A 27,673-nucleotide genomic window follows, 5' to 3' on the forward strand; every position below is an offset into this window, starting at 1 on the left:
ATTGTCCGATTTATTTTCACCCATTTTTTTCATCCAATTTAATTTTGCAAGTTGCATTTTGTAAACGTTTAGAGGTACAGCGCGGAAACTGGCCCTTCGGCCCACCAAGTCCGCGCCGACCAGCGATCCTGGCACGCTAGCACTACCCTACAAACACTAGGGATGATGTACAATTTTACCAAAGCCAATTAATCTACAAACCTGTACGTCTTTGGAGTGTGGGAGGAAACCGGAGCGCCCGTGGAAAAGCCAGGCAGGTCACGGGGGCAATTCTACAAACTCCGTACAGACAGCCCCCGTAGTCAGGATCAAACCCGGGTCTCCGGCGCTGTAAGGCAGCAACTCTACCGCTGCGCCACTGTGCTGTTGAACCTGTCTCTGCCATCTTTTCACGATGGTTACCCCAACAACCTTGGCTGCCCGCATTCACCGGGAAGACAAGTTGCAATGAAGGCAAGTCTGGAAGAACTCAAGGAGACTTATAAAAATTAATCTGGAATTTAGAAGGATGAGAGGGGATCTTATCGAAACGTATAAGATTATTAAGGGGTTGGACATGTTAGAGGCAGGAAACATGTTCCCAATGTTGGGGGAGTCCAGAACAAGGGGCCACAGTTTAAGAATAAGGGGTAGGCCATTTAGAACGGAGATGAGGAAAAAAAAATCAGTCAGAGAGTTGTAAATCTGTGGAATTCTCTGCCTCAGAAGGCAGTGGAGGCCAATTCTCTGAATGCATTCAAGAGAGAGCTAGATAGAGCTCTTAAGGATAGCGGAGTCAGGGGGTATGGGGAGAAGGCAGGAACGGGGCACTGATTGAGAATGATCAGCCATGATCATATTGAATGGCTGGCTGGCTCGAAGGGCAGAATGGCCTACTCCTGCACCTATTGTCTATTGTCTATTGAATCACAATGAGTAACTTAGGACGTCAAACACATTACAGCACAGGAACAGGCCATTCGGCCCACAATGTCCATGCCGAACATGATCTCAAATTAAACCAATCTCCAATGCCAACATGTGACCCATATCTCTCTATTCCCCACATATACATCTAAATCCCTCTTAAATGCCACGATTGCACCTGCCTCCTTCACCACCCTTCCCAACACCTTACAGGCAAGCATAAAAAACTTGCCCATCACATCTCCTTTAAACTTTGCCCCTCTCACTGTAAATCTATGCCCTCGAGTCTTTGACATTTCCACATTGGGGAAAAGGTTCAGATTGCCGACCATGTCTATGCCTTTATTCACAAAATGCTGGAGTAACTCAGCGGGTCAGGCAGCATCTCAGGAGAGAAGGGATGAGGAACTATCTAAAGTTGGAGAAGTCAATGTTCATACCGCTGGTATGCAGTATGAACCAGCGGTATGAACATCGACTTGTTGAACTTTAGATAGTTCCCCTGTTCCTCTCTTCCCCTCCCCCTTCCCAGATCTCCCTCTATCTTCCTGTCTCCACCTATATCCTTCCTTTGTCCCGCCCCCCTGGCATCAGTCTGAAGAAGGGTCTCGACCCGAAACGTCACCCATTCCTTCTCTCCCGAGATGCTGCCTGACCTGCTGAGTTACTCCAGCATTTTGTGAATAAATACCTTCGATTTGTACCAGCATCTGCAGTTATTTTCTTACAACGTCTATGCCTTTCGTCATTTTATATACTTCTGTCAAATCATAGCTGATGACGCTGCAGAGAAAACAGTACAAGTTTGTCCAATGCCCCCCTTGCAACTAATGCCCTCTTGACCAGACAGTGTTCTGGTAGACCTCTTCTGCACCCTCTCCAAAGCCTCCACATCAAGCCTGCAACTGGGCGACCAGAACTGCACACAGCATCCCAAACGCAGCCGAACATAAGTTTTATAAAACTGCAACGTGACTTCCTGACTCATCCTGAATCACATCCTGCTTTGGGAACAGCTCCATCCAAGACTACACAAGAAATTGCAGAGAGTTTTGTGGACGTAGCTTAGACCATCACACAAACCAAGCACACTTCCATTGACTCCATCTACATCCCACGCTGCCTCGGCAAGGCCATGAGGGTAATCAAGGACTAGTCTCACCCCGGTCACCCCTTCGTCTCCCCTCTCCCATCAGACAGGGTACTGATGAGGTACCTACTGATGAGGTACAAGAGGTACAGAAGTTTGAAAACGCATACCTCCAGATTCAGGGGGACAGTTTCTTTCCAGCTGTTACCAGCCAACTGAACCATCCTCTCACCAGTGATGTCCCATCTGACTCTATCTTGCACTGAATGGTGCGCCCTTTATCCTTTATCTGTGCCCTGTGAACGGCTTGATTGTAATCATGTATAGTCTTTCCTTTGGCCGGATAGCACGCAAACAGCAGCTTTTAACTGTACCTCGGTACACGCGACAATAATAAACAAAACTAAACTATACTCGACGGCTGAAGGCAAGCATATATACGCCCCAGATAGACTCAATCTGAAGAAGGGTCTCGACCTGAAACGTCACCCATCACTTCTATCCAGAGGTGCTGCCTGTCCCGCTGAGTTACTCCAGCATTTTGGGTCTATAGAAACATAGAAAATAGGTGCAGGAGTAGGCCATTCGGCCCTTCGAGCCTGTACGCACCGCCATTCAGTATGATCATGGCTGATCATCCAACTCAGTATCCCGTACCTGCCTTCTCTCCATACCCCCTGATCCCTTTAGCCACAAGGGCCACATCTAACTCCCTCTTAAATATAGCCAATGAACTGGCCTCAACTACCTTCTGTGGCAGAGAATTCCACAGATTCACCACTCTCTGTGTGAAAAAAAACGTTCTCATCTCGGTCCTAAAAGACTTCCCCCTTATCCTTAAACTGTGACCCCTTGTTCTGTTACTATCTGTGATGTAAACCAGCATCTGCTGTTCCTTCCTACACTTAACAAATGCCTTCTTTATCTACAATGTATTACAAATGAATTTAAAACGCAAGCAGTGCACACTATGCAACATAACATCTGTTACAGTCGTATGTAGCGCATTGGCGAGCCCTAGACACAAAGTTTCCTATCAATTTCAAAGCAATCTACAATTTGGTGAGAATTTCAAGATGGTTTGAATATCAATGAGCTGAAATCTCCCTTTAGTTTTAATTGCGATAGGAAAGATAAATGAAGTATAGCAGGCTCTCATTGCTGCAGATTGATGTACTTTCCACCACATCACTCTTTCCCTCCCACACAGACCACGTTACTCACCTTTACAAAAGCACTGACTGCTATTTTTCGCACACTTTCCCCCACACGTTCATCTATACATAGTTGAGATAAAGTGGAGAACTCCAGGACAATGCAGTGCAAGATACGTTTAATCTTGGCACGCACCACTGCGACACATCTTTGGTCTCCTTGTGCTTCATGTTCACACCTCCGTATCAATGTGTAAACACCTTGGCTGTTATTTCCTACATGCACAGCACAGCAGGCAGCCATTTGGCCCAGTCAGACTCATGCTGGCTCCCGCAGTTAGACACACAAATGCTGGAGTAACTCAGCGGGACAGGCAGCGTCTCCGCACAGACAATTGAGGAAATTCAGAGTGTCTCTGAGGATCCTTCATTGCTTCTACTCTGGGGCTGTAGAGAGCATCCTGTCCGGCAACATTACAGTCTGGTTTGGGAACAGCTCTGCCCAGGACAGGATGGCCCTGCAGAGAGTAATGCGTTCAGCAGAACGCACCATGGGAACTACACTCATCCCCCTGCAGGACCTATACATCAGGAGGTGCAGATCCAGAGCAAGCAAGATCATGAGGGACCCCTGCCACCCCAGTAACGGACTGTTCCAGATGCTACGATCAGGCAAACGTCTCCGCTGTCACGCTGCGAAAACGGAGAGGATGAGACGGAGCTTCTTCCCACAGGCCATCAGGACTGTCAACTTTTATAACCCCAGAGACTAAATTTTTGTCAACACTAATAGTAACTTATTAACTTTATTTATATGCTGTAACTGTAATTATTTTTGTGCACAACCCACAAGCATTGCCACTTTCATTTCACTGCACATCGTGTATGTGTATGTGACAAATAAATTTGACTTGACTTGACTTGACGTTTCAGGTCGAGACTAGGTCTCACCCTGGTCACTAGGCTAATTAACTAGGTTAATTCCCGGAATGGCGGGACTGTCGTATGTTGAAAGACTGGAGCGACTAGGCTTGTATACACTGGAATTTAGAAGGATGGGAGGGGATCTTATTGAAACATAAAATTATTAAGGGATTGGACGCGCTAGAGGCAGGAAACATGTTCCCAATGTTGGGGGAGTCCAGAACCAGGGGGCACAGTTTAAGAATAAGGGGAAGGCCATTTAGAACAGAGATGAGGAAAAACTTTTTCAGTCAGAGAGTTGTAAATCTGTGGAATTCTCTGCCTCAGAAGGCAGTGGAGGCCAATTCTCTGAATGCATTCAAGAAAGAGCTAGATAGAGCTCTTAAGGATAGCGGAGTCAGGGGGTATGGGGAGAGGGCAGGAACGGGGTACTGATTGAGAATGATCAGCCATGATCACATTAAATGGCGGTGCTGGCTCGAAGGGCCGAATGGCCTCCTCCTGCACCTATTGTCTATTGTCTATTGTCTATTGAGACCCTTCTTCACATGTCACCCATTCCTTCTCTCCAGAGATGCTGCCTGCCCCGCTAAGTTACTCCAGCATTTTGTGTCTATCCTCGATGTAAACCAGCATCTGCAGTTCTTCCTACACGCACTGGGACTCTCAGAGATGTATCCAAATAGTCCCTTTCATTAGCTGTCACCAAATTGTCCTTGAATTTTTTTTCATCCATCTATTCAATTAAATTTTGCAAGTTGCTGTTAAACCTGTCCCTGACACCCTTTCAAGGTGGCTACAGTGGAAAGCTTTTTAGTGCGTGCAAACCGGCCGGTGGAAAGACAATACGTGATTACAATCGAGCTGTCCACAGGGTACAGATAGAGTATAAAGGGAATAATGTTTAGTGCCGGATAAAGTCCAGTAAAGTCTGATTAAAGATAGTCCGAGGCTCATCGATGAGGTAGATAGTAGTTCAGGACCACTCTCTAAACCAGAGATTCCAGGGGAGTGGTTCAGAACTACTTCCAATTAAAATCAACAGGGAAAAGGGCACATTAGAAATCATTTGCAGAAATCACATCCAATATTGCCAATTTTAGCAAAATATAAGTAAATGTGACAGTAATTTTTTTCACAATGTCATCAATTTTTCATAGATTCCTGTTGATATTATAGACAATAGACAATAGGTGCAGGAGGAGGCCATTCGGCCCTTCGAGCCAGCACCGCCATTCAATGTGATCATGGCTGACCATTCTCAATCAGTACCCCGTTCCTGCCTTCTCCCCATACCCCCTGACTCCGCCATCCTTAAGAGCTCTATCCAGCTCTCTCTTGAATGCATTCAAAGAATTGGCCTCCACTGCCTTCTGAGGCAGAGAATTCCACAGATTCACAACTCACTGAATTATGAAACAAGTCTTTCTCATAAAGTCTCAGTCCAGGAGGGTGGTGATAATCTAGTGTTATGGTAACTCCCAGAGTTGGGGTTCAAATTCCACCTGCTGAAGTGCAAAATACCATTAGTAATTTTGGCAACTTGGTTTGGGAACAGCTCACCCAAGACCGCAAGAAATTGCAGCGAATTGTGGACGCAGCCCAGACCATCACACAAACCAACCTCCCTTCCATTGACTCCATTTATACCTCACGCTGCCTCGGCAAGGCCAGCAGCATCATCAAGGACGAGTCGCACCCTGGCCACTCCCTCTTCTCCCCTCTCCCATCGGGCAAAAGGTATAGAAGTATGAAAACGCACACCTCCAGATTCAGGGACAGTTTCTTCTCAGCTGTTGTCAAGGAACTGAATCATCCTACCACAACCAGAGAGCAGTGCTGAACTACCATCTACCTCTTTGTTGACCCTCGGACTATCCTTGATCGGACTTTGCTGGCTTTACCTTGCACTAAACGTTATTCCCTTATCATGTATCTGTTCACTGTAAATGGATCGATTGTAATCATGTATTGTCTTTCTGCTGTCTGGTTAGCACGCAACAAAAGCTTTTCACTGCACCTCGGTACATGTGACAATAAACCAAACTGAATCTTTCTGTATCATTACAATCTTCAGCCTGTTCAACTGATATCCATCAGGGATAAGATCCAGGCACCTTTAAATATTCCTAGCAGATATTGCCGGCCATTGCATCTAGAAATGGACAAATGACACGTAATTCAATGCAGTGACACATCTATTAAAGCTGCTGCCTTTCAGTGTGAGTGACCCAGATTTAATCTCGACCTCTGGTGCCGAGAGCTTTCTCCAGGTGCTCTGGTTTCCTCCCACATCCCACAGATGCGTGGGCCGGTAGATTAATTGGACACACTCAATTTCACTTACTGTGTCGTGCGCAGCAGAATCTGGAGGAATTGATAGAAATGTGGGGATAATAAAATGGATCAGTGTAGGATTCATTCAAATAGGTGCAGATATTTGTCTGAACGTGTTGAAGGGCATGTTTCCACGCTGTATCACACTAAGCCTCAGAACGAAAGGACGTACCTTTAGAAAGGAGAGGAGGGGGGGGGGGATTGCTTTAGTCAGAGGGTGGTGAATCTGTGGTGGAATTCATTGCCACAGACGGCTGTGGAGGCCAAGTCAATGGATATTTTTAAGGCGGAGATTGTCAGATTCTCGATTAGTACGGGTGTCGGGGTTATGGGGTGACGGCAGGAGAATGATGTTGAGAGGGAACGATAGATCAGTGGAGTAGGCTTGATGGGACGAATGGCCTAATCCTGCTCCTAGAACTTATGAACTTATGAACTATTGTTACCCTTGCAGACGAAAAAAATCCCTAATTAAATAACCAATGCCAAATTCTCCATCAATTGGTAAAGATATATTTCAAATTGCAGTCTTCCAATTCACTATGAAGAGGAAGAAAAGGCAAATAAAGCAAGTCCTTACATTGGACACCCATTGTTACTTACCTGTGTCAGTTCGCTGTTGTCTACAAAGCCGTTTCTACTGATGTCAAAGTCCTTGAACATGTTTTCCACCAAATGCCTCTTGAACGTTACCGCATCCATTGTTTGATTTTCCTGCTGGAAGTACCGTTGGCTCTGTAGATCCAGTAGCATGCTCTTCAGCCTGTTGTATTCTGCCACTTTACATCCTTCACCTGCACAGAAGACAAGATGAAGGAAACTGCTTACTTTTGTCCAGTGTCGAGTCACAATTATAATTAGAATTGCCTTTTGAGTGAGTGACCCAGATTTAATCTCCAGGTGCTCCGGTTTCTTTTAGAAGGATGAGAGGGGATCTTATCGAAACATATAAGATTATTAAGGGGTTGGACACGTTAGAGGCAGGAAACATGTTCCCAATGTTGGGGGAGTCCAGAACCAGGGGCCACAGTTTAAGAATAAGGGGTAGGCCATTTAGAACGGAGACGAGGAAAAACCTTTTCAGTCAGAGAGTTGTGAATCTGTGGAAGTCTCTGAATGCATTCAAGAGAGAGCTAGATAGAGCTCTTAATGATAGCGGGGTCAGAGGGTATGGGGAGAAGGCAGGAACGGGGTACTGATTGAGAATGATCAGCCATGATCACATTGAATGGTGGTGCTGGCTCGAAGGGCCGAATGGCCTACTCCTGCACCTATTGTCTATTGTCTATTGTATCTGGAATCTCAAATCTGATTTCACTCAGATACGTTGAACACAGGACACAAAGGGTGGTGGGTATACGGAAGAAACAATTGGACATGGAGATGGATAGGACAGGTTTAGAGGGATATGGGCCAAATGCAGGCAGGTGGGAATGGTGTAGCTGGGGCACGTTGGCAAGTTGGGCTGAAGGGCCTGTTTCCACGCTGTATGACTCTAACAGCGCCACTCAGAAACAGGACATTCGGCCCACAATGTCTGTCTTTTGATTTTCCTATTATTTTGATATTAAACCCTCAGAGGTATTTGAACAGGTAAGTATAACTGGTCACGAAATAATTTTCACTCAATACAACAGCATTTCTATTGAAATAACGTAGACACAAGGATGTAATGTTAAAATTGTACAGGGCATTGGTGAGGCCGAATCTGGAGTATGGTGTGCAGTTCTGGTCGCCAAATTATAGGAAGGATGTCGACAAAATGGAGAGGGTACAGAGGAGATTTACTAGAATGTTGCCTGGGTTTCAGCACTTAAGCTATGGAGAGAGGTTGAACAGGTTGGGTCTTTATTCTTTGGAGCGTGGAAGGTTGAGGGGGGACTTGATAGAGGTTTTTAAAATTTTAAGAGGGACGGACAGAGTTGACGTGGGTAGGCTTTTCCCTTTGAGGGTGGGGAAGATTCCAACAAGGGGACATAACTTCAGAATTAAGGGACAAAAGTTTAGGGGTAACATGAGGGGTAACTTCTTTACTCAGAGGGTGGTGACTGTATGGAATGAGCTTCCGGTGGAAGTGGTGGAGGCAGGCTCGATTTTAATATTTAAGAGTAAATTGGATAGGTATATGGATGGGAGGGGATTGGAGGGTTATGGTCTGAGAACAGGTAGATGAGACTAGGTCAGAGAAAGTGGTCGGCGTGGACTGGTAGGGCCGAATGGGCCTGTTTCCGTGCTGTAATTGTTATATGGTTATATGGTTATAAGGAACTGCAGATGTTGGTCGAGTGCTGTGGTAACATAGCAGTATCTCTGGAGAACATGGTGACATCTGAGTGAAGGTCCCAGCCCAAAAGGCCCGTCTACCCACGTTCCCCAGCAGCCCAGGTCAGGATGGAAGCTGGGTGTCTGACGCTGTGAGGCAGCAGCTCTACCACTGCCCTGTGTTGGCGTGAAGGGTCATCAGGCGATTTAGCTTCTTGGGACCGAGGTGTGGGGGGCAAGGAACACCAGAAACTCATAAATGTGAGTGAGAAAAGAGAATGGATGAAGGGAGGAGGGGAGGAATAAATAAGCTCTCTGAGGTAAGAGCTGTGTGGAACAGTACGGGTCTACTCGGACACATGGAACAGTACAGCACAAGAATAGGCCCTTCGGCCCACAATGTCTGTGCCGAACATGATACGGATTCCATAATAATGAATAAAAAGTACCCAATAACCTGAAGAATAATTCAAAACATTAGTTTAGTTTAGTTTAGAGATTCAGAGGCCATTCGACCCACCGAGTCCATGTTGGCCAGCGATCCCTATACACTAGCACTATTTACACACACAATTTACACACACTATTTACACACACTATTTACACACACTATTTACACACACTATTTACAACCTTTACTGGAGCCAATTCACCTCCAAACCTGCACGTCTTTGGCGTGCGTTGGAAAACCGGAGCACCCGGGGAAAACCCACGCAGTCAGGGGGGGGAGTGTACAAGCTCCGTACAGACAGCACCTGTAGTCAGGATCTAACCCGGGTCTCTGACACTGTAAGGCAGCAACTCTACCGCCGCGCCACCGTGCCGCCCCTGTGACTCCCCTTATATTAGCTGAACAGCGTACAAATTTGTTACAGCATGAAATTTATGGTTATTCAATGCTAGCAGCCTTGTTGTCAAACAAGTCGGACATTGAAATGGCTATTCAATTTATTGATTTAATCTCAAAGTTCATGGTAGGTGTTCTGCTGTTAAACAGTGCACGTTTTAGAATCCCAACCATGATTCATTATCCTGGGTTGTCATAATGCATTGTTGCTCTTCTCAGGAGCATGGTTAGGTCATAAGGTCATGAGTGATAGGCCCATCAAGTCTACTCTGCCATTCAAACATGTCTGATCTATCTCTCCCTCCTAAACCCATTCTCCAGCCTTCTCCCCATAACCCCTGACACCCTTACTAATCAAGAATCTATCTATCTCTGCCTTAAAAATATCCATTGACTTGGCCGCCACAGCCTTCTGTGGCAAAGAATTCCACAGATTCACCGCCCTCTGCCTAACGAAATTCCTCCTCATCTCCACCCTCAAGGAACGTCCTTTAATTCTGAGGCCTCTGGTCCTAGACTCTCCCACTAGTGGAAACATCCTCTCCACATCCACTCTATCCAGGCCAAGCTCAAGGATCGCCCTGGCATTGGTGCAGACGGCAAGAAATGACCGTTGCTATGGGAAATCAATCAGCAAGGCTTTTCCAAATAGAATGCAGTCTATGCCGAGACGTTACAGCTTTTGCAGCTTACATCACGCGGAGATCACTCTTGGCTTTGCACTTTTCCTGAAATGTCACTGGGGCCTTTACTCGAATGTGCAGTTTGGTTTAGAGATGCAGCACGGAAACAGGCCCTTCGGCCCACCAAGTCCGTGCTGACACTAACACTATCCTACACTGTGGACAAGATACAATTTTACCAAAGCCAATTAACCTGTACATCTTTCGAGTGCGGGAGGAAACCCAGAACACCCAGAGAAAACACACGTGGTCACAGGGAGAACGCGCAAACTCCGCACAGACAGTACTCGTGGTCAAGATTGAACCTGGGTCTCTGGCGCTGCAAGACAGCAACTCTACTGCTGCGCCACCGTGCCACACACACACACACGTATTCTACCAAAATATGCTTAAGGTCTCAGATAGGTTTCATTAAATCATGGTTTATCTACACCATAACTCTACCATCTTTGTTGTCTCTGCTTAGGTATTCTGAACCAACCGAAGCATAGTTTAGACTCACCGACACGACTAAGGAGTTGGTGGTGGGCTTTAGGAGGAGAGGAACACCCTTGTCCCCTGTCTCCATCAATGGTGTGGGTGTGCAGTTTACCAGGGAGTAGAGTTACATGGGAGTGTATCTGGACAATAAACTGGACTGGTCCAGGAACGCTGAGGCCCTGTACAAGAAGGGACAGAGCCGGCTGTACTTTTTGAGGAGGCTCCGCTCCTTCAAAATCTGCAGTAAGATGCTGCTGATGTTCTACCAATCGGTGGTGGCCAGTGCCATCTTCTTCGCTGTTGTGTGCTGGGGTTGCAGGGCGAAGGCCGCGGACGCCAACGGGATCAACAAGCTCATCAGGAAGGCTGGCTCCGTCCTGGACGCGGAGTTGGATCCATGGGAGGTGGTCTTGGAGGGGAGGATGCTCCTCAAACTGCGGAGCATCCTGGACAATACAGCTCACCTCCCTCCATGACACACTGGCCAACCTGAGGAGCACCTTCAGTAACAGACTGGTTCCACCACAGAACGCCACAGCAGATCCTTCTTCCCTGTGGCTATCAAACTGGACAACTCCTCCCCCTTCTGTCGTGGGGTAGACTAAGACTGAGACTGACTCCTCCCCATCCCCCCCCCATCCCCAATCTTTGCACATCCCCCAATCCTTTCCATTCATCACTGTTTCATGTATCTTGTGTTTTATGGAATGTTGGCAGATCAATTTCCCTCCTGGGATAAATAAAGTTCTATCGTATCGTATCGTATCGTATCGTATCGTATCGTATCGTATCGTATCGTATCGTATCGTATCGTATCGAATCGTATAGTATCGTATCGTATCGTATAGTAAAAAGCTGGAGTAACTCAGCGAGTCAGGCAGCATCTCTGGGGAAAAGGAACAGGTGACGTTTTGTGTCTAGTCAACATCCCCACTAACAAAATTCAAAAGCCTTTTGTTTAAAAATACGCAGTATAAATTTTGTCCAACTCTTTGTGGTAACTTTGAGAAAATGTAATTGGCATCAACAAAATGCAGGTGGTAATTACAGCTTTGAACGCTTAACACATTAATGCATGTCTGGCAGCTGGGTGTAATCTGAACAGTTCCTACGTGCCAACATAATCGGTAATAATCAAGTGAAATAATTGTAGACTTTTTGAATCAAATTGCAACATTTATTACATAAAATCCCTTTCAATTAAGGAGCTTTTACTTCCCTCCAAAAATAAACTTTATTCAGAGTTTAAAAAAAAAAAATGAAATGAACACAGTGCAAAACCTCTTCACGCATTCTCAGTGTCTAGAGATTCAGTAGGTTTCACAAAATGCTGGAGTAACTCAGCAGGTCAGGCAGCATCTCAGAAGAGATGGAATGGGTGACGTTTCGGATCGAGACCCTTCTTCAGACTGATGTCAGGGGGGGCGGGACAAAGGGTCTCGACCCGAAACGTCACCCATTCCTTCTCTCCTGAGATGCTGCATGCCATGATCATATTGAATGGCGGTGCAGGCTCGAAGGGCCGAATGGCCTACTCCTGCACCTATTTTCTATGTTTCTATGTTACTCCAGCATTTTGTGATACCTTCGTTTTGTACCAGAATCTGCAGTTATTCTCCTCCCGAGATACAGTAGTGTCATACTCAGTAGTATTTGCACCTGTGGAGGCCAAGTCAATGGATATTTTTAAGGAAGAGAAAGATAGATTCTTGATTAGTACGGGTGTCAAAGGTTATGGGGAGAAGGCAGGAGAATGGGGTTAGGAGGGAGGGATAGATCAGCCATGGTGGAATGGCGGAGTAGACTTGATGGGCCGAATGGCCTAATTCTGCTCCTATCACTTATGAACATGAACTCATGAACCTGTCTCTGCACAAAACACCCCTGCCACTCATGTTCCCCCTGGGGTGGTATCCCATCCCTGGTTTGAGTGGTATCTCCACCGGTCTCTGCCCCTCAATGTCCAGCTGCGGAAGGACCCTAGACTGTGGTCCTCCCCCACAGAGCCTTGGCGTTGGCTGCACCAACCTTCAGTGCTTTCATAAGACCGTAAGATGCGGGAGCAGAATTAGGCCATTCGGCCCATCGAGTCTACCCCACCGTTCAATCATGACTGATCTATTTTTCCTTCTCAACCCCATTCTCCTGCCTTCTGCCCGTAACGTTCGATGCCCTTACTAGTCAAGAACCTATCAATCTCCGCTTTAAAAATACTCATCGTCTCAGCCTCCATAGCTGTCTGTGATAATGAATCTACACGCTCCAAGCCGCGGGAGTCTGTGGGACTTTAACATCGCGGAGCTTGTGATCCCTTTGTCAGGGGTCGAAGCTCCAACCGTGGGGCCTGTGGACTTTAACATCGTGGAGCCCGCGGTCTCTGGTAAGAAGAGGCCGACTCGGGAACTCCATGCCGCGGAGAGAGTTTCAACTGCCCCGACGCTGGAGTTTCGATCACCCTGATGGAGGCTTTGATCGTCGGCTGGGGGGGTTTGATCGCCCCGACCGCGGATGGTTTGACTGCCCCGACCGTGGGAGAACAAAGAGGATGAAGGTTGAACTTGATTGCCTTGCGTCACAGTGAGGAATGTGGAATCCACTGTGATGGATGTTTATGTTCATTTTTGTGTGTCTTGTTGCTTTTCACTTAGTATGGCTGTCGGGTAACTCAAATTTCACTGTACCTTAATTTGATACACATGACAATAAACTGACCTTGAAACCCTTGAAACCTTAAACTAAACTAAACTGGTTGTTTGTTGTGAAGCATTTTAGTTCATTGCTCTTCTTTTATAGACAATAGACAATAGACAATAGGTGCAGGAGTAGGCCATTCGGCCCTTCGAGCCAGCACCGCCATTCAATGAGATCATGGCTGATCATTCACAATCAGTACCCTGTTCCTGCCTTCTCCCCATACTCCCTGACTCCGCTATCTTTAAGAGCTCTATTTAGCTCTCTCTTGAAAGAAGGGTCTCGACCCGAAACGTCACCCATTCCTTCTCTCCAGAGATGCTGCTTGTCCCGCTGTGTTATTCCAGCTTTTTGAGTATTTTCTTTTCCTTTTCAGGTTTAGGTTTAGGTTTATCATTGTCACGTATCCCAAGGTACAGTGAAAAGCTTGATTTTGCACCCCAAATACAATAGCTGCTTGAGGCAGTATGGTGGTGCAGCGGTAGAGTTGCTGCCTTACAGCGCCAGAGACCCAGGTTCGATCCCGACCACGGGCGCTGTCCGTAGGGAGTTTGTACGATCTCCCCGTGACCGCATGGGTTTCCTTCGGTTGGTCTGAACAGAAATAATGGGCTGAATTTAATAACGTTTATCCATAGGTTTGTAACTTTGTCTTCAATTCACACTCAATGAATGAAGCCTGAAAGCACGTGCCACCAGATTCAAGAACAACTTCGCTGTCAGTGTTGTCTGACTCTTGAACCCTTGTGCCATGGGTGCATTCTTGATTTTCCAATCTACCTCATTGTGCATCTTGCACTTTTTTTAACCTGCACTTTTTCTGTAGCTGTAACACAATATTCTGCATTGTTTCATTTTCTCACTTGACGTACTTATGTGTGGTTAGATTTGCCTGGATAGCACAAGTTTTTCACTGTATTTTGATACACACGAAAAAAATATTAAACCAAATAAACTACTAAACAACGCAATTATTACTTTTGATAGAAGTCTGTTATAAACTTTTGAAATAATCCTGATATTGTGGCTAAAATGTGTAGAAAGGAACTGCAGATGCTGGTTTGCACCGAAGATGGACACAAAATGCTGGAGTAAATCAGTGGGACAGGCAGCATCTCTGGAGAGAAGGAATAGGTGACGTCTTGGGTCCTCCGAATAGGTTTTGTGGAAGGGTCTCGACCTGAAGCATCACCCGTTCCTTTCCTCCAGAGATGCTACCTGTGTTACCCCAGCATTTTGTGTCTATCTTTGATATTCCCTCATTTTGCTTACTCTTTGCTTTGGATGCCAGATGCATTTAAAACAAAATGTCAGACCTGCTAAATTTACTCGATTTACGCTGTAAGAAGTACACTCAATGAAACCATGTCAATTCAACTGTTTCCAATCAAGTTACAAGCTGAAGCAATAGAAAACGAACTCGACTGCTGCATGGCAGTGTCAAAGTGCGGAGCTTTTGTCAGCTTTAGTAGGATGCGAGGGGATCTTATAGAGACGTATACAATTATAAAAGGACTGGACAAGCTAGATGCAGGAAAAACATTCCCAATGTTGGGGGAGTTCAGAACCAGGGGCCATAGTCTAAGAATAAAGTGGCGGTCATTTAAAACTGAGGTGAGAAAAAAACCTTTTCACCCAGAGAGTTGTTAATTTGTGGAATTCTCTGCCACAGAGGGCAGTGGAGGCCAATTCACTGGATGAATTTAAACGAGTGTTAGATAGAGCTCTCGGGGCTAGTGGAATCAAGGGTAGCGCAGCGGTAGAGTTGCTGCTTTACAGCGAATGCAGCTCCGGAGACTCAGGTTCGATCCTGACTACGGGTGCTGCACTGTAAGGAGTTTGTACGTTCTCCCCGTGACCTACATGGGTTTTCTCCGAGATCTTCGGTTTCCTCCCACACTCCAAAGACGTACAGGTATGTAGGTTAATTGGCTGGGTAAATGTAAAAAAATTGTCCCTAGTGGGTGTAGGATAGTGTTAATGTGCGGGGATCACTGGGCGGCACGGACTTGGTGGGCCGAAAAGGCCTGTTTCCGGCTGTATATATATGATATGATATGATATGATATGATATGGGGAGAAGGCAGGCACGGGTTACTGATTGTGGATGATCAGCCATGATCACAATGAATGGGGGTGCTGGCTCGAAGGGCCAAATGGCCTCCTCCTGCACCTATTTTCCATGTTTTTTTTCTATGTTTAACATGGTCAATTTTGAATCAGAGGACTGCATAAGAACTGCAACACACAGTGGGTCAATTGCACTGACAGTAACCAATGGATCTAGCAAATTTAGGACTTGCTATCATAGAAGTGTACAAAAGTGTGCTCATGCATTGGACCTCCAAACTATCTTATAGAGGTGTACAAGATCATGAGAGGAATAGATTGGGTAAACGCACAGAGTCTCTTGCCCAGAGTAGGGGAATCGTGAATCAGAGGATATCGCTTTAAGGAGAGGGGGGAAAGATATAATGGGAACCTGAGGGGTAACTTTTTTACACAAAAGGTGGTGGGTGGATGGAACGAGCTGCCGGAGGAGGCAGTTGAGGCAGGTATTATCGCAACGTTTAAGGAACAGTCAGACAGGTACATGGATAGGACAGGTTTGGCGGGATATGGGCCAAACGCAGGCAGGTGGGACTAGTGTAGATGGGACATGTTGGTCGTTGTGGGGCAAATTGGGCCAAAGGGCCTGCTTCCACACTGTATCTCTCTAGGACTATTCTCTCTCTCTCTCAGTGTCCTCTATTACACGGTTGAATCAGCTCTCAGGCTTTGCAGCAAATCTGAGACCCAATATCATACTCCAGACACAAAAGTGCCGGAGTAACCCAGCCGGTCAGGCAGCATCTTGGGGAAAAAAGGGATGGGTGACGTTAAAGTATTCCCATGGAACAGACGGGAGTAGTTATTTTGGTGTTTGCAATGGGGAATGAAGAAAACAGGTAGTAAAGCCAATAGCTGAATGCGTGTCCAAAAGTACCAATGTACCATCTGCTATACAATGGATGCAAGAATGTGGAATGCTGCTGGAAGACGTGCAAACACTCCCTTTTGTCTATAGTCAGCATAATGTCCCACCTGCTATGTACCATTTCTTGGCATATTGACCTTATAACATATAACAACCATATAACAATTACAGCACAGAAACAGGCCCGTTCGGCCCTACCAGTCCACGCCGACCACTTTCTCTGACCTAGTCTCGTCTACCTGCTCTCAGACCATAACCCTCCAATCCCCTCCCATCCATATACCTATCCAATTTACTCTTAAATAATAAAATCGAGCCTGCCTCCACCACTTCCACCGGAAGCTCATTCCACACAGCCACCACCCTCTGAGTAAAGAAGTTACCCCTCATGTTACCCCTAAACCTTTGTCCCTTCATTCTGAAGTTATGTCCCCTGGTTGGAATCTTCCCCACTCTCAAAGGGAAAAGCCAACCCACGTCAACTCTGTCCGTCCCTCTTAAAATTTAAAAAACCTCTATCAAGTCCCCCCTTGTTGAAGTCTGGAAGCCAGAGTCACCTTTGCTCAATTAGTTGTTGTCGTTGTCTTGTTCTCTCCAAAGCAGAAGGATCCCTTGTGAGTGTTTCAGGTTTGTGGTGCACAAGATTCAGACATCGAGGGCAAGGAAGATGAAAGTGAAAATATCGTTTTGCTTCCAGTTCTGATTGTTTCCCTGGTAAGGTCACCATACCCCTTGCAACGTTAAATAATAGACAATAGGTGCAGGAGTAGGCCATTCAGCCCTTCGAGCCAGCACCGCCATTCAATGCGATCATGGCTGATCACTCTCAATCAGTACCCCGTTCCTGCCTTCGCCCCATACTCCCTCACTCCGCTATCCTTAAGAGCTCTATAATACATTTAATAATAATACATTTTATTTATATAGCGCTTTTCATATACTCAAAGACGCTTTACAGAGATTTTGAGAACATAGGGAAATTAATAAATAGATAAATAAGTAAATAAATAAATGAACAGAGAAAGGAGACAGTAGGTGAGGTGACCTTCAGTGGTTGAAGGCAGTACTGAACAGGTGGGACTTCAGCGATGTTTTGAATGTGGTGAGTGTGGGGGAGTCTCTAACGGTTTGGGGTAGTGAGTTCCATAGGGTGGGAGCAGCGATGGAGAAAGCCCTGTCCCCCCAGGATCTGAGTTTAGTCCGGATGTGGGGGGATAGGAGATTGGCAGCGGCAGAGCGGAGGGTGCAGGTGGGAGTGTGCCTGTGGAGGAGGTCGGTCAGGTAGGATGGGGCCAGGTTATGGAGGGCTTTGTAGGTTATGAGGAGGATTTTGTACTGGATTCTCTGGGGGATGGGGAGCCAGTGGAGTTTATAAAGGACGGGGGTGATATGGTCACGGATCGAGGTGTGTGTGAGTAGACGGGCAGTGGAGTTTTGAATGTATTGAAGTTTATTGATGATTTTTGAGGGTGCGCCATAGAGGAGGCTGTTGCAGTAGTCCAGACGGGAGGTGATGAAGGCGTGGATGAGGGTTTCTGCAGCTGTGGAGGAGAGGGATGGACGGAGACGGGCAATGTTTTTGAGGTGGAAGAAGGCTGTCTTTGTGATGTGTTTGATGTGTTTGTCGAAGGAGAGGGTTTGATCAAGGATGATTCCAAGATTCCGGATTCTATCCAGCTCTCTCTTGAAAGCATCCAACGAACTGGCCTCCACTGCCTTCTGAGGCAGAGAATTCCACACCTTCACCACTCTCTGACTGAAAAAGTTCTTCCTCATCTCCGTTCTAAATGGCCTACCCCTTATTCTTAAACTGTGGCCCCTTGTTCTGGACTCCCCCAACATTGGGAACATGGACACCCTGAATATTCAGTGAAATACCACGAATTTGATCACATTGGATGGCGGTCCTGGCTAGATGGGCTGAATGGCCTACTCCTGCACCTATTGTGAATCTGTGGAATTCTCTGCCTCAGAAGGCAGTGGAGGCCAATTCTCTGAATGCATTCAAGAGAGAGCGAGATAGAGCTCTTAAGGATAGCGGAGTCAGGGGGTATGGGGAGAAGGCAGGAACGGGGTACTGATTGAGAATGATCAGCCATGATCACATTGAATGGCGGTGCTGGCTCGAAGGGCCGAATGGCCTCCTCCTGCACCTATTGTCTATTGTCCATTAATAAAGGCTGGGCAGCCAAGTGGCACAGCTGGTGGAGCTGCTGCCTCACAGCGCCAGAGACCCCGGTTCCATCCCGACCTCGGGTGCAGTCTGTGTGGGGAGTTTGCCACATTCTCCCTGTGACTGCGTGGGTTTCCTCCGGGTGCTCCGGTTTTCCTCCCACATCCCAAAGGCATGCGGGAAGACAAAGGCTTTTCACTTTGCCTCGGTACACATGACAGGAAACTAAACTGAACTGGGTCCGTAGGTTCAGTTAGTCCTCTGTAAAATTGCTCCTCGTGCAGAGGGAGCGGATGAGAAAGTGGGATAGCATGGAACTAGAGTGAAGGGGTGATTGATGGTCAGCGTGGGCTCGGTGGGCTGAAGGCCCTGTTTTCATGTTGCATCTCCTCAAATAAACAGAGTGCAAAGCTTGCTTCACCTTTGTGATGCACAAACTGCATCACTGAAATAAAATCTTGGCTTCAATCAAACTTCCTCAAACTCAATCGCAACAAATCTGAAATCATCATCATTGGTCCAAAAACGCTCACCAAATCCACCCAAAACTTCATCCTCAACATTGATGGTCTCCCAGTATCCACCTCACCTCACATCCGGAATCTTGGAATCATCCTTGATCAAACCCTCTCCTTTGACAAACACATCAAACACATCACAAAGACAGCCTTCTTCCACCTCAAAAACATTGCCCGTCTCTGTCCATCCCTCTCCTCCACAGCTGCAGAAACCCTCATCCACGCCTTCATCACCTCCCGTCTGGACTACTGCAACAGCCTCCTCTATGGCGCACCGTCAAAAATCATCAATAAACTTCAATACATTCAAAATTCCGCTGCCCGTCTACTCACACACACCTCGATCCGTGACCATATCACCCCCGTACTTTATAAACTCCACTGGCTCCCCATCCCCCAGAGAATCCAGTACAAAATCCTCCTCATAACCTACAAAGCCCTCCATAACCTGGCCCCATCCTACCTGACCGACCTCCTCCACAGGCACACTCCCACCTGCACCCTCCGCTCTGCCGCTGCCAATCTCCTATCCCCCCACATCCGGACCAAACTCAGATCCTGGGGGGACAGGGCTTTCTCCATCGCTGCTCCCACTCTATGGAACTCACTACCCCAAACCGTTAGAGACTCCTCCACACTCACCACATTCAAAACATCGCCGAAGTCTCACCTGTTCAGTACTGCCTTCAACCACTGAAGGTCACCTCACCTTCTGTCTCCTTTCTCTGTTCATCTATTTATTTACTTATTTATCTATTTATTCATTTCCCTATGTTCTCAAAATCTCTGTAAAGCGTCTTTGAATATATGAAAAGCGCTATATAAATAAAATGCATTATTATTATTATTATTGTTGTGTGAAAAATACAGTATAGAAGGAGAATCAGCCCTGTGAATCTGAAATATTTTACCTCACTAAAGCACGGTTAGGGGCAGTCAATAGACACTGCCATGCCAGCAAAGTTCACATAGTGAAAAATAAAAATATAAACAGGGTCATTTAAAAGGGCGGCACAGTGGCGCAGCGGTAGAGTTGCTGCAGCGCCAGAGACCCGGGATCGATCCCGACTACGGGTTCTGTCTGTACGGAGTTTGTACGTTCTCCCCGTGACCTGCGTGGGTTTTCTCCGAGATCTTCGGTTTCCTCCCACACTCCAAAGACGTGCAGGTTTGTAGGTCAATTTGGCTCGGTATAAATGTAAAATTGTCCCTGGTGTGTGTAGGGTAGTGTTAATGTGTGGGGATCGCTGGTCGGTGCGGACTCCTTGGGATGAAGAGCCTGTTTCCACACTGTATCTCTAAACTAAACTAAGCTCAAATTTAGCCCCTGCAAATGATGAATAACACAGATGGACATTTAAACTACATTCTGACTAGACACAGTCTCCAGAGATGCTGCCTGTCCCACTACTGCGGCTTTTGTGTCCATCATCGGTGTAAACCAACATCTGCAGTACCTTCCTACCCACAAAATAATTAATGTAGTTTAATAATTAATAAATCAATCACATTCCTTGAAAAAAATGTTTTTTTGTTTTTTTTTTGCAGATGCAAGATTTTTATAAGCTTTTTAGAAGAGTATTTAATTTTTTTTTCCCCAAGGGTTACAATGCAGTCATATCTTCTCCTAATTCTGCAAATCTGAAGATGGTCAACCTTGCATATTAGTTATGAGCTGTGGAAATTCAAATTACCTTTCCAGATGGGGCAGATAAAAGAATGAGCAATAATCTCGCCACGCAGTGGATAGCAGCTCTTGAGGTGGAATTTGATGGAAATCGTACAAAAACATGCCGTATTTCATTTGCATTGGAATAACCTGAGGTGATAGTGCCACTATTCCATCATTCACAAGTTTCACACAGATTGTGCACATTGGGAGGCCCGGTGGCGCAGCGGTAGAGTTGCTGCCTCACGTCGCCAGAGACCCAGCTTCGATCCTGAACCCCTTCTCCCCGTGACCGCGTGGGCTTTCTCCTGGTGCGCTGGTTTCCTCCCGCACTCCAAAGACGTACGGGTTTGTAGGTTAATTGGCTTGGTATCAATGTAAATGGTCCCTAGAATGTGTAGGGTAGTGTTAATGTGCGGGGATCGCCGGTCGGCACAGACTCGGTGGGCCGAAGGGCCTGTTTCCGCGCTGCATCTCTAAACTTAACTACAATTCCCAGCGTAATTTTGCACAACAATCTCTGTTGACTCAAAGGTAACAATTAATTGCATTGTGAGAAAGAATGCTAATATATAATAGTGCCTCAATCGTTTTCATACGGAGGATGATTGTATATAGCCATCTCTATCATCATAATATATCCTACTTAGTATTTCTGCTTCCTTTGGCAGATAAATTATTGATCATTTTAAAGGAATATAAAGTGTGATTGGTTTCTTGACATAGTATGCAAGACTATCTTATTTTCAAGTCAAAACTCTGTAATGAACCACATCTATCAAGCCTGAATTCCACCACAAAGGTCAATAATGATTTAAACTGTTGTTATGACAGACCATTAATTTGAACTCTTCAATTATCTTCTGAGAGATCTCAAATTCATGTGGAGAAATCCATTTTTCGTCTATAAATTGCAGTTGACAATTATCAGCGTGTTCTTCCTTGATAATTATTCATGCGGTGTGTGCAGAGGAGTGACCTTTGCAAGTTTTGGAAGTGCCGATGAAAGAAACGGGATTTTATTTCCAAAGTCAGCTTTAATGCTCAGAGGAGGAATAAAATAAAGAGTAAATTTGAATGGCATCGCCATCGTGATAATGATATTTCTTTTCGCTCATAAACGGCATAGGCCAGCACTACATCATACACGTCTGGAAATCAGACAAGGGAGAAAAGGTGTATAGAGTTATAGAGTCATAGAGTCATGGAGTCTTACATCATGGAAACAGGCCCTTCGGCCCAACTTGCCCACACCGGCCAACATGTCCCAGCTACATTAGTCCCACTTGCCTGCATTTGGCCCATGTCCCTCTAAACCTGTCCTCTTACCTTTTTTGCATTTCTTACATTCATTTGTTCTGTATCTTGGGCGGCACGGTAGCGCAGCGGTAGAGTTGCTGCTTTACAGCGAATGCAGCGCCGGAGACTCAGGTTCGATCCTGACTACGGGTGCTGTACTGTACGGAGTTTGTATGTTCTCCCCGTGACCTGCGTGGGTTTTCTCCGAGATCTTCGGTTTCCTCCCACACTCCAAAGACGTACAGGTATGTAGGTTAATTGGCTGGGTAAATGTAAAAATTGTCCCTAGTGGGTGTAGGATAGTGTTAATGTACGGGGATCGCTGGGCGGCACGGACTTGGTGGGCCGAAAAGGCCTGTTTCCGGCTGTATATATATGATATGATATGATATGATATCTCTCTACATCACCGTCAATATCTTTTGTTTCCCTTTCCCCTGATTCTCAGTCCGAGGAAGGGTCTCGACCCGAAACGTCACCTATCCCATTTCTCCAGAGATGCTGTCTGACCCGCTGAATCACTCCAGCTTTTTGTGTCTATCCATGTATCTGTCTGAATGTTTCTTAAACTTTGAGACAGTACCTGCCTCAACTACCTCCTCTGGCAGCTCGTTCCATACACCGACCACCCTGTGTGTGAAAAAGTTACCCCTCAGGTTCCCATTAAATCTTTCCCACTTCACCTTAAATCTATGTCGTCTGGTTCTCGATTCCCCGACAGGCAAGAGACTCTGTGTGTCTACCCGATCTATTCCTTTCATGATTTTATACACAGATGATAATTCTGTAGAAAAGAACTGCAGATGCCGGTTAATACTGAAGATAGACACAAAGTGCTGGAGTAACTCAGTGGGTCAGGCAACATCTCCAGAGAAAACGGATGTGTTACGTCTCTGGTCAGTCTAGAAAAGGGTCCTGTCCCGAAACCTCACCCATCCTTATTCTCCAGAGATGCTGCCTGGCCCAGGAGAGTTACTCCAGCACTTTGTGTCGAGCTTTGGAAGGAACGTGTAGGAAGGAACTGCAGATGCTGATTTACACCGAACATAGATGCTGAAAATGCTGGAGTAACTCAGCGGGTCAGGCAGCATCTGTGGAGAAAAGAAATGAGGGACGTTTCGGGTTGGGACCCTTCAGACTGAAAGTCACGGAAAATCCCAATTCGCAATGAGAAGTTTATTTGACTGTATCTCATGTGAACTCTTAACTCTGATCCAACATGTAAGAGCCATAAACCTAGGTACACCTGATGGTATCTTTGAGAACTAGGTAAGAATGATGTGAAAATTTGAAATATTTCTCAGGTGGCAGTCAAGTATAAAATATTTCACTGCATTAAAACATGATTCCAATCGAGAACTCAGCAGGTCAGGCAGCAAATTCTGGAGAAGATGGGCAGGTGACATTTCAGGTCATAACCAACCAAGATGTTTCTGACTTAAACAAAACACAAAGTGCCGGAGGAACTCAGCGGGTCAGGCAGCGTTTGGGGAGGAATGGACAAGGTGATATTTCAGATTGGGAACCTTATTCAGACTCAAGAAGGGTCTAGTCTGAAGATTCTCCAGTATTAAGAAAGGTCCCGACCCGAAAGCGGTTCTGAGGCCAAGGTGGGATTGGCCATGATCTTCTGCACGTCTTTGGAGTGTGGGAGGAAACTGGAGCGCCCGGAGAAAACCCACGCATTCACAGGGAGAACGTACAAAGTCCGTGCAGACAAGCACCCATAGTCAGGATCGAACCTGGGTCTATCATATCATATCATATATATACAGCCGGAAACAGGCCTTTTCGGCCCTCCAAGTCCGTGCCGCCCAGCGATCCCCGTACATTAACACTATCCTACACCCACTAGGGACAATTTTTACATTTACCCAGCCAATTAACCTACATACCTGTACGTCTTTGGAGTGTGGGAGGAAACCGAAGATCTCGGAGAAAACCCACGCAGGTCACGGGGAGAACGTACAAACTCCTTACAGTGCAGCACCCGTAGTCAGGATCGAACCTGAGTCTCCGGCGCTGCATTCGCTGTAAAGCAGCAACTCTACCGCTGCGCTACCATGCCGCTGTGGCGGTGGCGCTGCAAGGCAGTAACGGAGTTTTAGTTTTGTTTAGTTTAGAGATACAGCGCGGTAACAGGCTCTTCGGCCCACCGAGTCGTTGCCGACCAGCGATCCCCGTACACAAACACTATCCTACAAACTAGGGAACAATTTACAATCTTTACCGGAGCCAATTAACCTACAAACCCATACGTCTTTGGAGTGTGGGAGCAAACGGAGCACCTGGAGAAAACCCACGTGGTCACGGGGAGAACGTACAAACTCCATACAGGCAGCACCCGTAGTCAGGATCGAACCCGGGTCTCTGGTGCTGTAAGGCAGCAACTCTACCGCTCAGCCACTATTTTGTAAAGAGCTACACTGATACTCACATCCTCTACTCTTGGGCAAAAGCACTTGAAAGATTTACTTGGTCCAGTGGACAAGGAAGTACAACGTAGCATGATTAGTAATGTGCTGAGGTGAACAGATCATGAAAACCTGTCCCGTGTGTTTTTATTACAAACGGGAATAAAATGCAATTTAAAAGCTAAAGACAGTGCAAGCTGTTTAACTGTGACAATAAATCAGGTATTATTGAGTTGGCGTGCCAGCGAGCTAAACAGCCTCTCAGCTGAGGATTCAGAGAGCAAGCAGGGTCAGTTTCATAAGCACACTGAAATGACTTCCAGACATTGCCACGAGTCAAACATTAGTGCTGAAAAACTGTTGGTGTAAGTTTTGTACTTTGTTTAAACATCGATCACGGTGGCACAATCCGTACTGGAGAGACTCAAAGCACCCCATTCAGTTTAGTTTATTGCCACATGTACTGAGGTACAGTGAAAAGCTTTGGTTGCGCGCTATCCGGTCAGCGGAAAGACAACACATGATTACAATCGAGCCGCCCACTGTGTACAGATCTGTAGGAGTAGAGATTTAAGAGTGTGGAGCGATTGTAATATGTGGTTGTAGATGTGTTTCTGTGACTAGCGTGTAAATAGTTGCCCGGGCTGGGTGCCATCTTGGAAGGAACATGGAGAATCACTGAAAGCAGCCAACCATCCATCACTCCCTTTCAAATGCTGGTCCACCACCGATATGCCGGCAACTGATGGTCCGGCACCTCCTTTAATCCGGACAGAATCGTGAGAGAGCGCTTGAAATCCCTCCCTGGAAGTCCCCCCTAAAATGTGGCGCCTGGGCCTGGTGAGGCGGCCGAACTCGACCTGATAGGGAGTTCCGCGGCCGATCGGCGGGTCGAATCTGCCCCCTTGTGGCCGGGGCTCTGGAACTCTGGCCAGGCCGGAGCCGGCAGATCCATTCCCAAAGCCGACTTCGGCGGCCGACTTTATGGGCCTTTATCTCGGCTCCCACTGCACCCCCCCCCCATGCCGTGACCTCTGCTGTTCCGGCAAAACGGACAATACGGAAAGGGTCTGGAACCAAGGGTGCCAGAAAATCTTTAATATAACACTTATTTAAACCTATCATTTAAGTTTATTTACTTTGCAAAGTTATCCATGAAGGCGGGGTGCTGCATTTAATTTAAATCATTTACTGAAGCAGAACATGTAATCGGTTTTACAACAAACTCAGCAATTACCCCAGCAGTATGAAACATTCCTTTTAATCAAGGAGAAGTATAGCACGTGCACTTTCAGAAAAGACACAGTTTTAGTTTCCTATTCTCAGGTTAACTGTTTCTGGTCCATAACTGAGAAATAACAAAACTTTAATGCAACTTTTCTTGGTAACTTTTTGCTTTTTCTCAGTGAAAACTGGGAGGCACGGTGGCGCAGCGGTAGAGTTGCTGCCTTACAGCGAATGCAGCGCCGGAGACCCAGGTTCGATCCTGACTACGGGCGCCGTCTGTACGGAGTTTGTACGTTCTCCCCGTGACCTGCGTGGGTTTTCTCCGAGATCTTTGGTTTCCTCCCGCACTCCAAAGACGTACAGGTTTGTAGGTTAATTGGCTGGGCAAATGTAAAAATGGTCCCTAGTGTGTGTAGGATAGTGTTAATGTGCGGGGTTTGCTGGGCGGCGCGGACCCGGTGGGCCGAAGGGCCTGTTTCTGCACTGTATCTCTAAATCTAAATCTAAAAACGTTAACAACAGCTACCATAATCAGTGGGATGAAGGTTCCCGTCCCAAAACGCTACCTATCCAGGGATACTGAGTCACAATCACAATCACAGTCATACTTTATTAGCCAAGTATGTTTTGCAGCATTGGAGGAATGTCATTTGCCATGCAATCATAACAATAAAAAGCAACAGGACACACACAATACATTTTAACATTAACATCCACAGTGACTCCTCCACATTCCTCACTGTGATGGAAGGCGAAAAAATGTTCATCTCTCCCTTCTTTGTTCTCCTGTGTTCGTGGGCCTCTAACCTTCCGTTGACGGGATGGTCTTGACTCCCGTAGCCGGAGGCGGGCCTTCCTTGTCGGGGTGATCAAGCTCCTGCATCGGGGGGGGGATCTCAGCTCCCCCGCGCCGGCGATCTATCCCGGGTCGGGACCAGCCGAACCTCTTACAGCTTGGAGGTCCCGACCAGTCTCAACCCGAGTGTGAGCTCCTTGATGTTATGTCTGCTGGCCTCGTTGGAGCCTCTATCCCAGGCAAGGAATCGGCTCAGATGTTAAGTCCATGGCCCCGCGGGGGCTCAAGGTCAGTCCCAGGCAAGACCTCCAGCTCCACGATGTTAGGCCACAGAGCGACCGGAGATACGATCCGGGAAACAATCGCATCTCCGGCAAGGTAAGAGATTGAAAATGAGTTTCCCCTGACCCCCTCCCCCACCCCACACATAAAACAAACTGGAGAACATTCACACAAACTTTTAAAACTTACAAAAAACAACCTAAAAAGGACAGCTATCGTGCGGCACCCCCTGGTGATATTACTCCAGCACTTTGTGTCTCTTATTGTAAACCAGCATCTGCAGTTCCTTGCTTCTACTTGAGCAGTCTCTACTGTAATGGGGTGCCCATGCATCTGTGTGGGACATTGTAAATCTTCTCAAATGTTCACTGCTACAAATTGAAGATTTGTATAAAGCTACTCTGGTCAAGAGACTGATTAAGCTAACCATTTTACCAAAGCCTTAGTTAGGACCAGATTTCCTAAGCAAATGCTCCTACGATTTTGGGAACTGTCAACAACCAAATGAGAAATGATGACTAACATTCACTAACATCACATCCATTATATTCTACTCGATGTAAACCTACAGTTAACACTCAGAGAGCCATAGAGTGATACAGCATGGAAACAGGCCCATCAGCCCAACTTGCCCACATGTCCCATCTACACTAATCCCAGCTGCCTGCGTTTGGCTCCTATCCTTATAAACTTATCCTATCCATGTACCTGTCTAAATGTTTCTTAAATGTTGCGATAGTTCTTGCTTTGACTGCCTCCTCCGACAGTTCGTTCCAACACCCAGCACCCTTTCTGTAAAAAAGTTACGCCTCCGATTCTTAATAAATCTTTCCCCCTCAACTTAAACCTATGTCCTCTGGTTCTCCATTCCCGAACTCTGGACAAGAGACTCTGCGTTTACCAGATCTATTCCACTCACGATTTTGTACACCTCTATAAGATCA

The 27,673-nt window shown here is 46.4% G+C and overlaps 1 protein-coding gene across 4 annotated transcripts in view; it reads right to left on the reverse strand.

Annotated features, from left to right (window-relative positions):
- LOC144600028 (follistatin-related protein 5-like) overlaps window positions 1–27,673 on the reverse strand; it is a 393,214-nt gene that overhangs the window by 136,173 nt on the left and 229,368 nt on the right. For all 4 annotated transcript variants that reach the window (XM_078411369.1, XM_078411368.1, XM_078411370.1 and 1 more), the window contains exon 5: window positions 7,015–7,205. In XM_078411369.1, coding sequence (XP_078267495.1) covers window positions 7,015–7,205 — 191 coding nt within the window. The remainder of the gene's footprint in view (window positions 1–7,014; window positions 7,206–27,673) is intronic.

Source organism: Rhinoraja longicauda, chromosome 14 (genome assembly GCF_053455715.1).
Source record: "Rhinoraja longicauda isolate Sanriku21f chromosome 14, sRhiLon1.1, whole genome shotgun sequence".
Taxonomy (NCBI): domain Eukaryota; kingdom Metazoa; phylum Chordata; class Chondrichthyes; order Rajiformes; family Arhynchobatidae; genus Rhinoraja; species Rhinoraja longicauda.